This window comes from Channa argus, chromosome 19, assembly GCF_033026475.1.
Source record: "Channa argus isolate prfri chromosome 19, Channa argus male v1.0, whole genome shotgun sequence".
NCBI lineage: Eukaryota > Metazoa > Chordata > Actinopteri > Anabantiformes > Channidae > Channa > Channa argus.
Genome location: NC_090215.1, coordinates 14,189,223 through 14,201,537, shown reverse-complemented (window position 1 = coordinate 14,201,537; position 12,315 = coordinate 14,189,223). Strand labels below are relative to the sequence as shown.

At 42.7% G+C, this 12,315-nt stretch overlaps 1 protein-coding gene across 1 annotated transcript in view; it reads right to left on the bottom strand.

The window, feature by feature from the left end:
* plxdc2b (plexin domain containing 2b) overlaps nucleotides 1–6,962 on the bottom strand; it is an 81,775-nt gene extending 74,813 nt beyond the window's left edge. The window contains exon 1 of the mRNA XM_067485784.1: nucleotides 6,419–6,962. Coding sequence (XP_067341885.1) covers nucleotides 6,419–6,512 — 94 coding nt within the window. The 5' untranslated portion in view covers nucleotides 6,513–6,962. The remainder of the gene's footprint in view (nucleotides 1–6,418) is intronic.
* Nucleotides 6,963–12,315: the final 5,353 nt, after the last annotated feature.

Genomic DNA, 12,315 nt, shown 5'->3' with positions numbered 1-12,315 from the left:
ATGTCGATCTTTTTTTTTCTAACAAATACAGCAACCGATTTTAATCTCCTGAGACTGTGGGGACCATTTGAATTTCTGTGACAAAAGGTAAATTCAACACATCTGATACAGTGCATAAAACAAAGACATGCTCACAAAAGAGGTACAGTAGAAACTGGTTTTCACATCCCAAACACTTGTCCTGTCGCTATGCATTATGGATGTAAGGTGGCAAACAATTTGATGCAGTCATCAAAGTCACAGTCTATTCTCTGCATTCTCACGCACAAATGCACTTGTGGCTGTAAAGCTTTTCATTTTCTCCCCAAAAGTGGTCCGGCCCTTCAAAGTCTTGCAGTGTTGCACCCTGTAAAGCCATTGCTGCGAGGCACGCTTGTTCTTTGTCAGGATGAGTTTGGTGGGGAAAAAGAAACTTCTTAACAGGGGGAATGGAGACGCTTTCCAGGCAGAGTAACGAAGGACATACAACAAGGAAAACACATCGGCGTGTGGGGGTTTTGCCTGGCACAGATTAAAACACAACTGGTGAAGGAGCAACGATTGATGGGTCTTCGAGAGAGTGTCCAATGATAAACAGGCCTTTAAATGGTTTCATCTGATCTTAAGTTACTGTGGGCTGAATGTAATTACAATGACTGAAATAAATAATGGTATTTTCCATTTTGCTGAAATAATCTATCTCTAAAACCACTGGTAAGACAGTCACACAAAGGCAGTAGCCAGTCTGGGGTATAATCCAAACTCTCACAGCTGACTGTTACAGTAAACCTCTCCACCCTGTTGAAGATCCTGCATAAATTTCCATTGTCAAGCTGTTTAAAACAAGAATCTTTCTAAAAAGTCATTTTAAAAGTCTTTTGTCACTCTACAATTAAAATCTCTCCAAATAATAAGTCCAGGAAGGATCTCATTACTGATCTGCTGCATGTACACATGTAAACGTGCTCCACAGTTTCCTGTGTAAATTAATTTCTCGAAATAACCCGGCCAGTTAAGTACATGCATTAAATGAGTCAATGTTAATATTCTTACCAGCCTGTTGAGTTTTATAGAGATAGATGATCCCACATTTCAATGATAGTAAATTAACTCCAGTAGGTTTTAACTTCTATCGATTCTATAGTGTTTAATGATTTTACTCAAATAAATCCTGCAGATTGGGATTTGTTTTTGTGCCAGTGTCAAACAAGTGTGATAAATATTGCGAGTTGGAGTCTAGTCTGAACATTCCCAATCGTACTTTTGCCTACAGTACCTCTCTGCTGTCTGAATGAAAATATATAAAGAGTTAAATTAAGGAGACAACTGTATGGACACTGTCAGAGAAGCAGACCCAAAGTGTGAGAGAGAGAACTTTCACACACAGTTGAACATATAGTCAAAGGCATGTAGCAGCGTGCTGTAAACCCTGTGAGTGACACTTGCTCTTGGAGGACAAAGCAGACCCGGCTCTCCCGCTGGGCTCAGGATATGAAGCCTGCTCCGTGGTGGGGAGACAAGCTCACCCATGATAGCGACGCATCTAATACTCTATCTTCAGCGAGTGCGTCAAATTTTACCTTCTTTTCAACATTTTGGTGCAGGCACGGTGTGAAATTCAGGGGCCGTTTTCTCATTGGCAGAAACTGGTTTATGTTACTATGAGGCCCAGCTACAGTTTGGGGCACCTGCAGAGAGTTGTGTGTTGGATAGACTTAAAATGTTGAAATCACTGCATGGTGCTGTGACATATATAAGTAATTTCTTTTTAAACTGCTCTGCAAATAGATGCAAATAAATGAGTTGTATGCTTGCAACATGTCTACGGGGAATTAGGCACGAAGTCATTCCATGTGTTTCTTTGAGATGCTTTAGTCGACAGGTACCCACATCACAGATCACACAGCGGAATCTCATCCAGCCAGCCTTTATATGCTATGTTGCCCATAAAATTCAGCACTGTGAACTTTAGGTTACTGTCGCTAACTAGCGGACACTTATTGGTGTGTACCAATCTTATGGGTGACAGTATTTAACTAAGGATTTATTGGGAAAACAGTTTGATTGAAAATCCTCCTTAGTTTGAGCCCCGGTGTACACGGTTCAATCAATTTCTACAACAGCAGTCACTTTATTTTGACTTGTTGGGCACATTAGTTATTACGTTTATGAAAAGTATCCCCCAGTTCAACAGACAAACACTGTTTTTTACTTCCACACCATTAAGCTGAATTCCTCTTTTTATTTTTATTTTATTTTATTTACTTACACTGCGAGTGTAACTCTTTGATTTGCCTGGCATTATTTCTCTACAAACAACAAAACCACAGAACCACCAATATTTCATGCATATTTTATTACAGATTGTCAAATTGTGTTGACTGATCACAACTAGAATGAACTAACAAATGAGGCAGCACAAAGAAATTTGAAACAAACACCCCCGACAAGACTGTACCCTTAATAATCCTACCATTCACTTTTGCTACCATAATCTATGGGATATATGCCATCATTGGTCAGTAAACTTTGGAGTGTAATTCAATTGTTGTTGTGCCGTTGTTGTTCCTCACAGAAGGGGAATCTCCTGTTTTCTAAGCCTCCTCCCTCTCCTCATTATCCTCTCAAACTTTTCCCGCCAGGCAGCAAATAAACCGGCTCCGTGCAGCTAAATAAAAAACATTTTACTCATTTTACGCCTCAGTCGATGATGTAGCATCTCCTCATGCAGTCTCCCTCGGTAGAGTCAACAGTAGTAGCAGATAACTGCCCGACTCTGGACGATGCTGCGGTCTGGCAGCTTTGCACTCTTCCGTGGAAAGGTTTATCATGAATGGAAAACGCTCATCATGTCTCACTGAACCGCTTCCATTCACATCTGTATCACTTTGTAAACACGGGTCTCCTGCTGCTGTCTCTGACCTTTTCAAACTGACTTGAACGACATCCATTTCTGCTTCTCTGAATAAACTAAACAAATCACGGAGAGTGGAGAAAGCCAGGAATTACTGATGACTGCAACTTCGAAGAGCACAGAAACCGCTGGAGGTGAAGGAGCTTTTAAACCACATGAAAGACAATAAGGAAAAGCTAAAGAGGAGCATGAGCCCTGGGCTTCATTAACTACTGGCTTCTTTGCTCTTTGTCTCTGAGCCTATTGAACTTTGTGTGCCACTCCAGCTCTCTCAAGCTGTCAGACTCAGCTTCTTCCCAGACTAGAAGGGGTGGAGAGATCAGCACTAAGGGCCAGGCGTGACTAATGCAGGAGCTTGGTGCTGCGGTTGCATGCTGGTATGTGGGGACTACCCTGCCTCCCTGGCTCAAAGATGCATAGCATGGCCCACTGTGGTCGCACACAGGGCAGCACAATAAAGCACAGCCAACGCTGCTGCCCCTCCCTGTCTCTATCCCAATCCTTATAGCACCCCACCCCCCTCATTCAGTCATGCCAGCTCCTTTTAGCAGGTTATTCAGATGGCCAATAAAGAGGCTAGCTCATTCGGTCCATTCTGAAAAGTGCAATGTCAGAAAGAGAGAGAGAGAGAGAGAGATGGGGGGGAGAGGGAGAGGGAGGGCAGGGGGGAGATTCCAAAAAGGCTTACTGGAGCCATTCTGGAGCTTACTGGAGCTGGACCTCCCATTTTGTGAAAGGGACTTCCTCCACAGACAGTTTATGTAGGAAATTATCATCCAAAAGCACAACAAAGAGAAGAGAGCAACCAAGGCAGCAATGGTCATGAAAAGGGTTTAATCTGAATCTTGAAGCTACACAAAGAGATGGAAACAAAATGAAAGACACTGAAAAAGTCCAAAAAGACAAACAAACTGACCACAGAAATGCAACAACCTTATTTATAGTTTTTTTGTGTGTCACTTCAGGGGCCTTTTACTGTACCTGTATTCACTCAAGAGGCAATTGTCTCATAATCTATGACAAAGCACGAACCTTCGCATCATCCACTGTGGGTGAAAAAAGGAAACATCAGGACTAGCTCTACTGAGGTAAACGGTGGATGGCTCGCCCTTTAATGGCCGTTATACCAGTGCAGAAGTCGAGGTTATGACTCTATGATGTGAAAACCTCCAAGAAACCAAAAACATTACTAAAGTATGACAATTATCATTATTCCTCACAGATCTGCGTGACACTTACTTTCTTCTGTTCATCGAGCAGAAACTTTAAGTCACATGCATCATGTGTGACTAGATTCACTCGTCAAGTCTGTTCCCACTGTACTTTGTTGCATTTTTTTCAAACGGGCAGATAGAAATTACTTAATGTGAGTTTTTTTTTCTTTGCAGACACCTGTAGCATTAGATAAAGACAAGAGTGAGAAAATGCAAAGACATTTGTAGCTGACCAAGTCAGGTATTTTAGCAGCTTTGAAGCAGACCCAAACCTGGGCCAGCGAACCTATCTTCAGTTATTCAGATCAAACTCTCAGTCTGCATGTTTCTCTGCAACTCACACTGCTACTGCATGTGCCTCCATTTGTATGACTGCAGCGGCTGATGGTGTGATGGATGAGGAGCGCTGCACTGAAGATAGAGACAGAATGGGTTAACCCTCTATCAGCCTGCAGAGAAACACAACTCATCCACAACAGATGAAATTCCACGGACAACCGCAATCTTAGCACATTAACAGCCCACAGCACAGGCTCTAAAACCCGACCACATCGTTGCACGAGGAAAGACTTTCTCTCTCACGCTCCTGCTCTCACGCTCTCTTTCTTATTCTCCAATCACACATGCAGACACGCTCCAGTGGAACATCTCTTTTTCCACTCCCACAAAACCAGCGAGACGCAAATTAACACCAAAATCCGCCTCAATTTTGTGAGAATGTCACCGGTGCGTGTTTCACTGAGTGAATATCACAGAGCCTCAGTCTGAAAGCTTTAAAGAAAAAAAGAGACACGGAGCTCAAAGGATGTTTTGTAATTTCACCCAGATGTGCTTCACAACTCATTTAATAACTACAAGAAGGGAAAATGAATCCTGGAACGAGTCCTCACATCACAGGCGGTGCTGGAGCTACTGAAGCGCGTTCAGGGACTTGAAGCATTTCTTAGTGAGTGCTGCATTATATCTTCCCTGTGGACATGGACAGAGTGGACGAGTCCACCTGTGCTCTATTAATAAAGCTCCATCCAAGGAAGGATGGGGGCTGCTTTTTACAGTAGCACGAGTGGAGGTCAGTCTGTAATGGAAGCACCTCACCCAGATGTCTAAAAATATTGTCCTATATATTGGTGGACCTGTGTCCAGCTCAAGCAGAAGATGGATGGATGCCCCTTTATGATTATGGACGTTGGTGTTTTGGAGTTTTCCTTAAGCCCCATTCTGGTAGTTAAGAAGGAAACAAGAAACAAGCTGCTGCTTTCTACTAAACCTCTGATGTCAAATGGACCAAAGCGCAAAAGTGTGCTGGTATGTATGTGTTTGCACGTGTGTCTACGCAAAACATCACACATGGAAGATAGCATCTCTCTCCCAAACAGAGCCATACATTCCTCTGTGGTCTGCACAAACACACACGGGCTTAATTCACAGCCGAACGTTTCTCTAACCACTATCTGATATGTGATGAAAATCCACTGCTACTAATAAAAGTCACAGGAAACAAGAGCCTTCTCATATGAACAGAACCGATGCTGGGATGAACTTATTCCACATTTCAGGATGAGCTCTGTGTGAGAGTGTATCTGAATGGATTTAAGGGACATTATGTGCACACGCTGTAGCTTTACAGTAGGGATATTCACACATATTCATCCTCCAGTATGTTCCCAATAGTTCCTCTGCATGACCTAAAAACACCTGCACTTTATGGTTTGTCATCCCAGATCTGGTACAAGTCCAGGTTACAGGAAGTTTCAGGTCATAAAAAAGACAAAAACCAGAGAGGGAAAGCAGCAGTCCCCATTAATAAGCCAGAAGACACAAAAATGAGACAGTATCAGAATCAGTTTCCCAGTTCTTTGACTGGACAGAATCAGCTCTGTTTGGGGGAAACGCGTGAGTAAAGATGGAAAAAGCAAATCAAGTAATTAATTCAAGCCTGTAGCCAAACGGTAGTAAAAAATATGATAATTAGATGAAAACAAAGCCTTTGATCTATTCTAGGCAGAATTAATGAAGTCAGTAGGTCATGGCAGCCTCAAATCAAACGTTTGCTAAAATAAAATCATGAAGTTGCCCGTGTTGCACAAACAGAACCTCTGGTGCCCTTTAAACCTGATGTTAAAAAAAAGAACATTTCTGCAACTTCACACATTGCAGATGAGAACAAACTCGTCCTTTTTCAAAAGAAGAGCCCTCTCCACCTGCCTGGATCGTGCTCTCCTGCATGTCTTATAAAAGCAATGGTTGCGGGGTGACGGACCTAAAGTCAGACCAGTTCTGCACTCGGGGCTTCAGGGGGGCTGTTTCTTACCGTTGCCGGCGGAGATCTCTGCTTGGACATTCACCACACAGCGCAAAACTAAGACAACTCCAACGAGAAACTCGACCGCCTTCACACCCGCCATATCCCAAGTTCAGCCGGCGATTTTCCTCTCTGAATCCCGCTCCTTTTGACGAGAGGTGTCCGTCTTTCCCGTGCACCGGCGTCGCTTCCCCGTGGGCTCCGTAGCTCTCCTGCCTCCTGCTTTTAAAACGCAAACCTGCCTGCGCTGCACTCGCTGCACTGAGCTGGTCTTTCTCTCTCTCTCTCTCTCTCTCTCTCTCTCTCTTTCTCTCTCTCCCAGCGTGTGCCACTCTGCGCGCTCCTGGGGTGTCAGCGAGCTCGTCCTAACAGGTCCACCTCACCTCCAAAATAAAGACAAACTACAAGAGGGGAATAAATCAGATCACCACTTAAAAGCTCGTCCGACAAACTGGTCTCGTGTTGCTGGACAGAGGTGCGCACGATGTGTGGGGACTGGATTAAAGCGCTCCTGGAGAAAACAGTGCGCTCCCTCCGTCATCAGCTCTCCAGAGCCAATGACTCTTGTTGTGTTTGATGCTCCGTGTGTGCACAAGAACCAGAGGAGGCCAAAACACAAGGCGTCTCTCCAGCTGCCGGGGAGACGTTCAGAGTTTGCCTTGGGGTGTAAACTGCACCTTGTTTAACAACGAGCAAATCTGAGTGTTGTGGAAAGATGCTGTGAGGGTTTCTGTTTGCCAGCAGACAAAATGCTTTGAAAAGAGGCCTAGAGAGGAATGTTCTTGTTCTTCGGCAACATCACAAGATATACAAAGTGTTAAGGCTGTATAGATGTGGTCCTTACAGCTGCTCCACACCAACATAAACAGCATCTATCTATCTATTACCTTCAGTCAGGTAACTGAGCTGTGAGAGCGCCCTCTTCAGGTGCAAATTAAGCCATATTGACAAAATCATTGTGTGGCGCTACACAAACAACAAACAAAACAAACAGTGAGCAAATAGTACAACATCTTATAGTTTGCATGTAATGTTTGCAATGCACCAACAAACTGTAATAAATCTCCATTAACAGAAATGCTAACACAGGATTTGGGAGGAGTGGAGCTCCACAAAAATCCCTTCACCAGGTCCTAGTACTAAAAATCAAGATCAATCAAGATGTGTTTTAGCGCATACTGTCAGCTTTAAATCAAAGGTTTCAACATCTTCTTTCATTTCAAATCAATTCTTGTGACATGCAGAGCAAATGGTGACAAACTATGATTGTTCGAATACTGATCATTTCTAATAAAGAGGATGGGAATCCAGTTTTCTTAGTTTCAGAGTGTTGAGCTCTCATGGCCGTTCATGATAAAATCAGTGAATATCTTCAGGTTTTAAGCTCCTTAAACACTTAATAAATGGCACACAATGTTCAGGACCCAAAGCAGAAAATAAAGGTGAACGGAATAATTCACATTCAACACATGATGTGACAGCTGAATAAACCTGAATTTCGAAAGGTAGACCAGACAAAGTGCATCACATACTGTATTTTTATGGATGTGGGTGATGGTCTAAAACTTCCAATCATCACCCAGGTTTCACTTTTATCGGATACAGCAAAGGGAGGGGGGCCTTGGAAACCTATTTTGGTTCTTTCTCTCTCTGCACTGGGGACGACAACTCACCCAACCCTTTCTTCCTCATTGCTTGGCGCTCATTTTGCACAGGAAGGATAACTTGGACCATATGCTTGTTCCAATTAAGATGCTCACTGTGGGAATTCAGGAGCTACACTCATGGAAAAGCTTAATACAGAGAGGAAACTCTTGCACAGAGGACTCTTATAGCTTGCTTGGCTTGTGTGCATGCATGTTGAACACAGGTATGTTTTGTGCCATATAGATTCAAGTTTTTGCAGCAAACTAGATAGGATCCCCCACCCCCCAAAAAACACCAAATGAACATCAGTTACTTCAAAAGACTCATCAGTGAGTCAATTAATTACCTCAAATACCTTCACTAGCCACTTCTAATTTTTATGGCCATTATCTTTGTAGAGAGCTTCCTGCAATCAAAATGGGTGCGGCAGGGGCAAGGCGATTTCTAAATTAATGCAATAAAATTATTGCAAATGAGGAATAAAATAATCAAAATATTAATAATATGGTTAAAATGTTATGAAAATTCACTATTAAATAGATAACTGTTGCCCAGTAATGTAATGTCTCAAAAACATTATAAATGCCCCAAATCTGCTAAGAATTCACATAGAGAAAAACACCTATCATACCTGCAACTTGATATTTACATTTTCTTCAGTTTCAGATCGATCCAGCAAGAAATCTTTGTAAAGCAGGTTTACTTAAGAATTATAATAGAGATGTCAGAGATGTTGACATGTCTGACAATTCAGAGCCCTCTGAACTAGCAATAGAAGACACAGTTATGATCATAAGACATGAATAAATATGTCCTGACAGCTCCTGTCCATAACTGTGTCAAATGCACTTTCTCACATAAATCTGAATGGCCCACAGTGCGATTCAATCAACACACACCGCTTGTACATCAAAGGAGAAGTACACCCAACATCTGCAGGGAAAGCAGAAACTCCCACCAAGATAGAAATAAAATGTTGTTTCGTGATATACTTCCATCATAGGGGGAGATTGTTGTTGACACACGCAGTGCGACTATAAAACATCTCTCAGTCAGGTCATTCAGTCCAGGATCAGGATGAAATGTGATTTAGTGTCTGACAATGAGGCCGCTGAGCCTGGGAAATTAGTCCCATTTCCACACATGAACTTCTACCCTTCTGCATTTCATCCCCCCCCCACCCCCTTCTCTTTCTGTGTGCAACTCTTTCCGAGCACTTTAGCCATCACAGGAGCTGAGGAGCAGCCGCAGCTCTCCATGCAGTCTGCTGCTCTAATCACCTTGTTCCACCACTCCAACAAGAAGAAGCCAGGCTAGACCTCCGATGACTCGGAAAATCTCCCTTTATCCGTTTCTCGCAAAGCGCCCACTTTCACTATCTCTCTAAATTCTCCCTAAGCCTTTCTTTCCCCCTCTCAAACCTTCTCCGACGCCTTCACCACATGACCTACAGTCTAAGAAGGATCAGTCACAGATGCCGTGAACTTTTGATTGGCTGGAGACCATACCGCACTCTGTCTCCACAGGGTGACCTTAAAGAACATACCACGTCAAAACGATGAAATTAATTTATTGAAAGGGAAGGCTTCCCCTGATATAAGGACACATTTAGGTCTAAATGTGGTGGTGAGTGTAAACTTTCCAAAGAGTGCTTACGTCCAGAGCTGGAGTTGTTGAGTTGCAGAGCAGCTTGTCAGCGCGGCATTTATGACGCTTGGCCACTTAATGAACAGAGTACAAGCTTTGTTTGTCTTTCCACTGGAGCTTTGCTGTTTATTAGCCTTAGCGTCACAAAACAGCTTTGCCTTGATGGGAAACATGAAAAGGGTTTGTTCTTTGTGGACTAAAAAGTTCAGTGTTTGTCTCTGAAATGTTGTGAAATGCAGTAGGCCTATAAAGTAGCATCAAAAGGAAAAACTAATAACTAAAACAACCTATAAATTGACTTCACTTCCCTTCACTTACTCGTTCTGCAATGGTCTCGCATCAAGCAAAGGATAAACTTTAAAATGTCACTAATTGAGCAAAGTTTAATGATAACTTATCTGTGTTAAATTCAAAACCTTAGTCAGGCTTCAGTGGACAATGACAAAAAGCAGCAAAGCATAAGACAGGTCAATGTTTACTGCACGTTAGAATAGGGTGTAATTGGTTGCACAAGGTGCATAAAACAAGCCATAATGAACTTTTACTGTATAACACAGAAGGCAGTTACAGGGTGGATAACAGTGTTTTTTACAGCCCCCAAACCATAAAGATCCAATCCAGAAACAGCCCAGTAGTTCCTTCTTTCTTTGGCTCTCGATAGGCTGAGATCTCGTTTTTTAGGGTTGGAAGTCAGTGAAGAACAGTCAGAGGACGGCCCCCCTGGGCTGATCGCCATCCCCTCTGACTGAATACACAGAGAAGAAACAGACATTTTCCTCTGCACCCAGCCAGCGAGGATGAGAGATCCAATTCTGAGCTATCATTACAAGAAAAGGAGATACATTTCACCTTGGCCTGGCTGGGCTGTCCCCTGCTGCAGTTAAAGAGGAAAATGGGCTAAACGCTGTTACTGTAGGTTGGCAACTGATGATGGGAGTGGGGCTCAGCTATGCAAATGTGGCAAGTGTCTAAGTTATTTTGACAGAAGGAGTCATTGCAGACCACTACGGAAGACATTTGTTTTTTACAGGAGCCCCTTGAAGCAGAGTGGCACACCAACAAAACAGTGACCTTCAGATGAGTTCTGCTCTGTGATTAACAAAACGGTAACAACAATAGCTCTGGTTAGAAAAGCTGACTAACGTTGCTTTACCAGCAGCACAAGGACAAAGGCTGTTGGTGTGTACCAGCTCTCCTGAGCACTATTCAACAGCACAGAAAACGAAAGTACCAGAGAAATATTCTCGCACGACAAAAACCATTGATGGCTGCACATTCTCAGTGGTCCATCATGTGAGTGTGTGTATTGTGTGTGTGTGCATGTGTGTGTGTGTGTTAGTGGAAATGTTTTTTATGAAGGGCATGTATTGTTGTTTTGTTAGGTTACATGTCATTGGGTTGAAACAAACACTCTGATGTAGAGATTAAAAAAGGCTGAATTGGTGATTTTGGTGTTTCAGAGAGGGAGGTGACCTCCTGTAGAATTGATGGGTTTACAGTGATAAAAATGATATAAGTACACAAATGAGAAGAATGGACAAATTAATAAAAGTCAAAAAATGGAGCAGTTCTACCCCATAGTACCGGTTCCCCTCTACTTGCTTTTGTTACCAAGCTTTGTTTTACACTGCAATATCGTAGTACCACCTGGTTGTCACTTCAATGCTGCATGAAATCGCAGTGATGTTATCATCAATGTGACACACAGGAAGAATCGAAGGAACGCTGTTCTTGAATCTTGGTTTGTGGCTATTTGTCACAGGAAGGCGACATTTTTGCAGATGAACTGATGGCAGGGTGACAAAAACCTGCTGAATTTTAAAAATAAATCAAGAGACAGGTTTAGAGGAGAAAACGTAGTGATGCTTCTCCCTGACCTGCTGGTAGTCTGTTGACTTCTCGTGTCAGCTTTTGGAATCGCTTCCGCTGTCTTGGAAGAAAGAAAGGACCAGGTACTATCTACAACTGCCTGATGGGAAAGTAAAAAAAGGTGAGCAGAGTCCAGCTGAGCCGAGTGACGCTTCATTCTTACAAATCCAGCAAAAATAGTTAAAATTCTCTGATCAGAAGGGGGAAGTTTTGCTCAAAAACTTTTTGGATCTAGGTCCTGGTTCACAGGAGGCCTCAAAAGCACCACTTCACATTAAGATGCAGTTTATGTTTATGTTTCTACACTATGATTACATTTAATTACTGTCTCTTTACGTTAAATTGCCTTCTGGTTAATTAACAAGGGAATTTTCTCAGTTGCAAATCACAACTAGAGAAAATCAGCTAGGAAATCTCGTTTCAGAGAGCTGTGGCTTAGTTTTGACTTTGTCGGACGAAATATTGTGAGCGAGGAAAAGGCAGCGAGCCAAAAAAAAAAGGCGAGGGCACAAACAATAAAACAGCAGAGCAGCTCAAAGCCTGAAATTGATCCTGTGCCCCTCTGATGAATCTCTGACCCAGAATCCACCTACAGACTCAGCAAAGTCTCTACAATGATGGAGAACAAGACTAAACAGCTGTGACACTAGAGATTGTTCTCATATAAGGTCTAAAAATTAAAAATGCATAAGCTGAACATGAACTAATATACAGGAATGGGAGTGAGTTTCGAGGGATTTCTG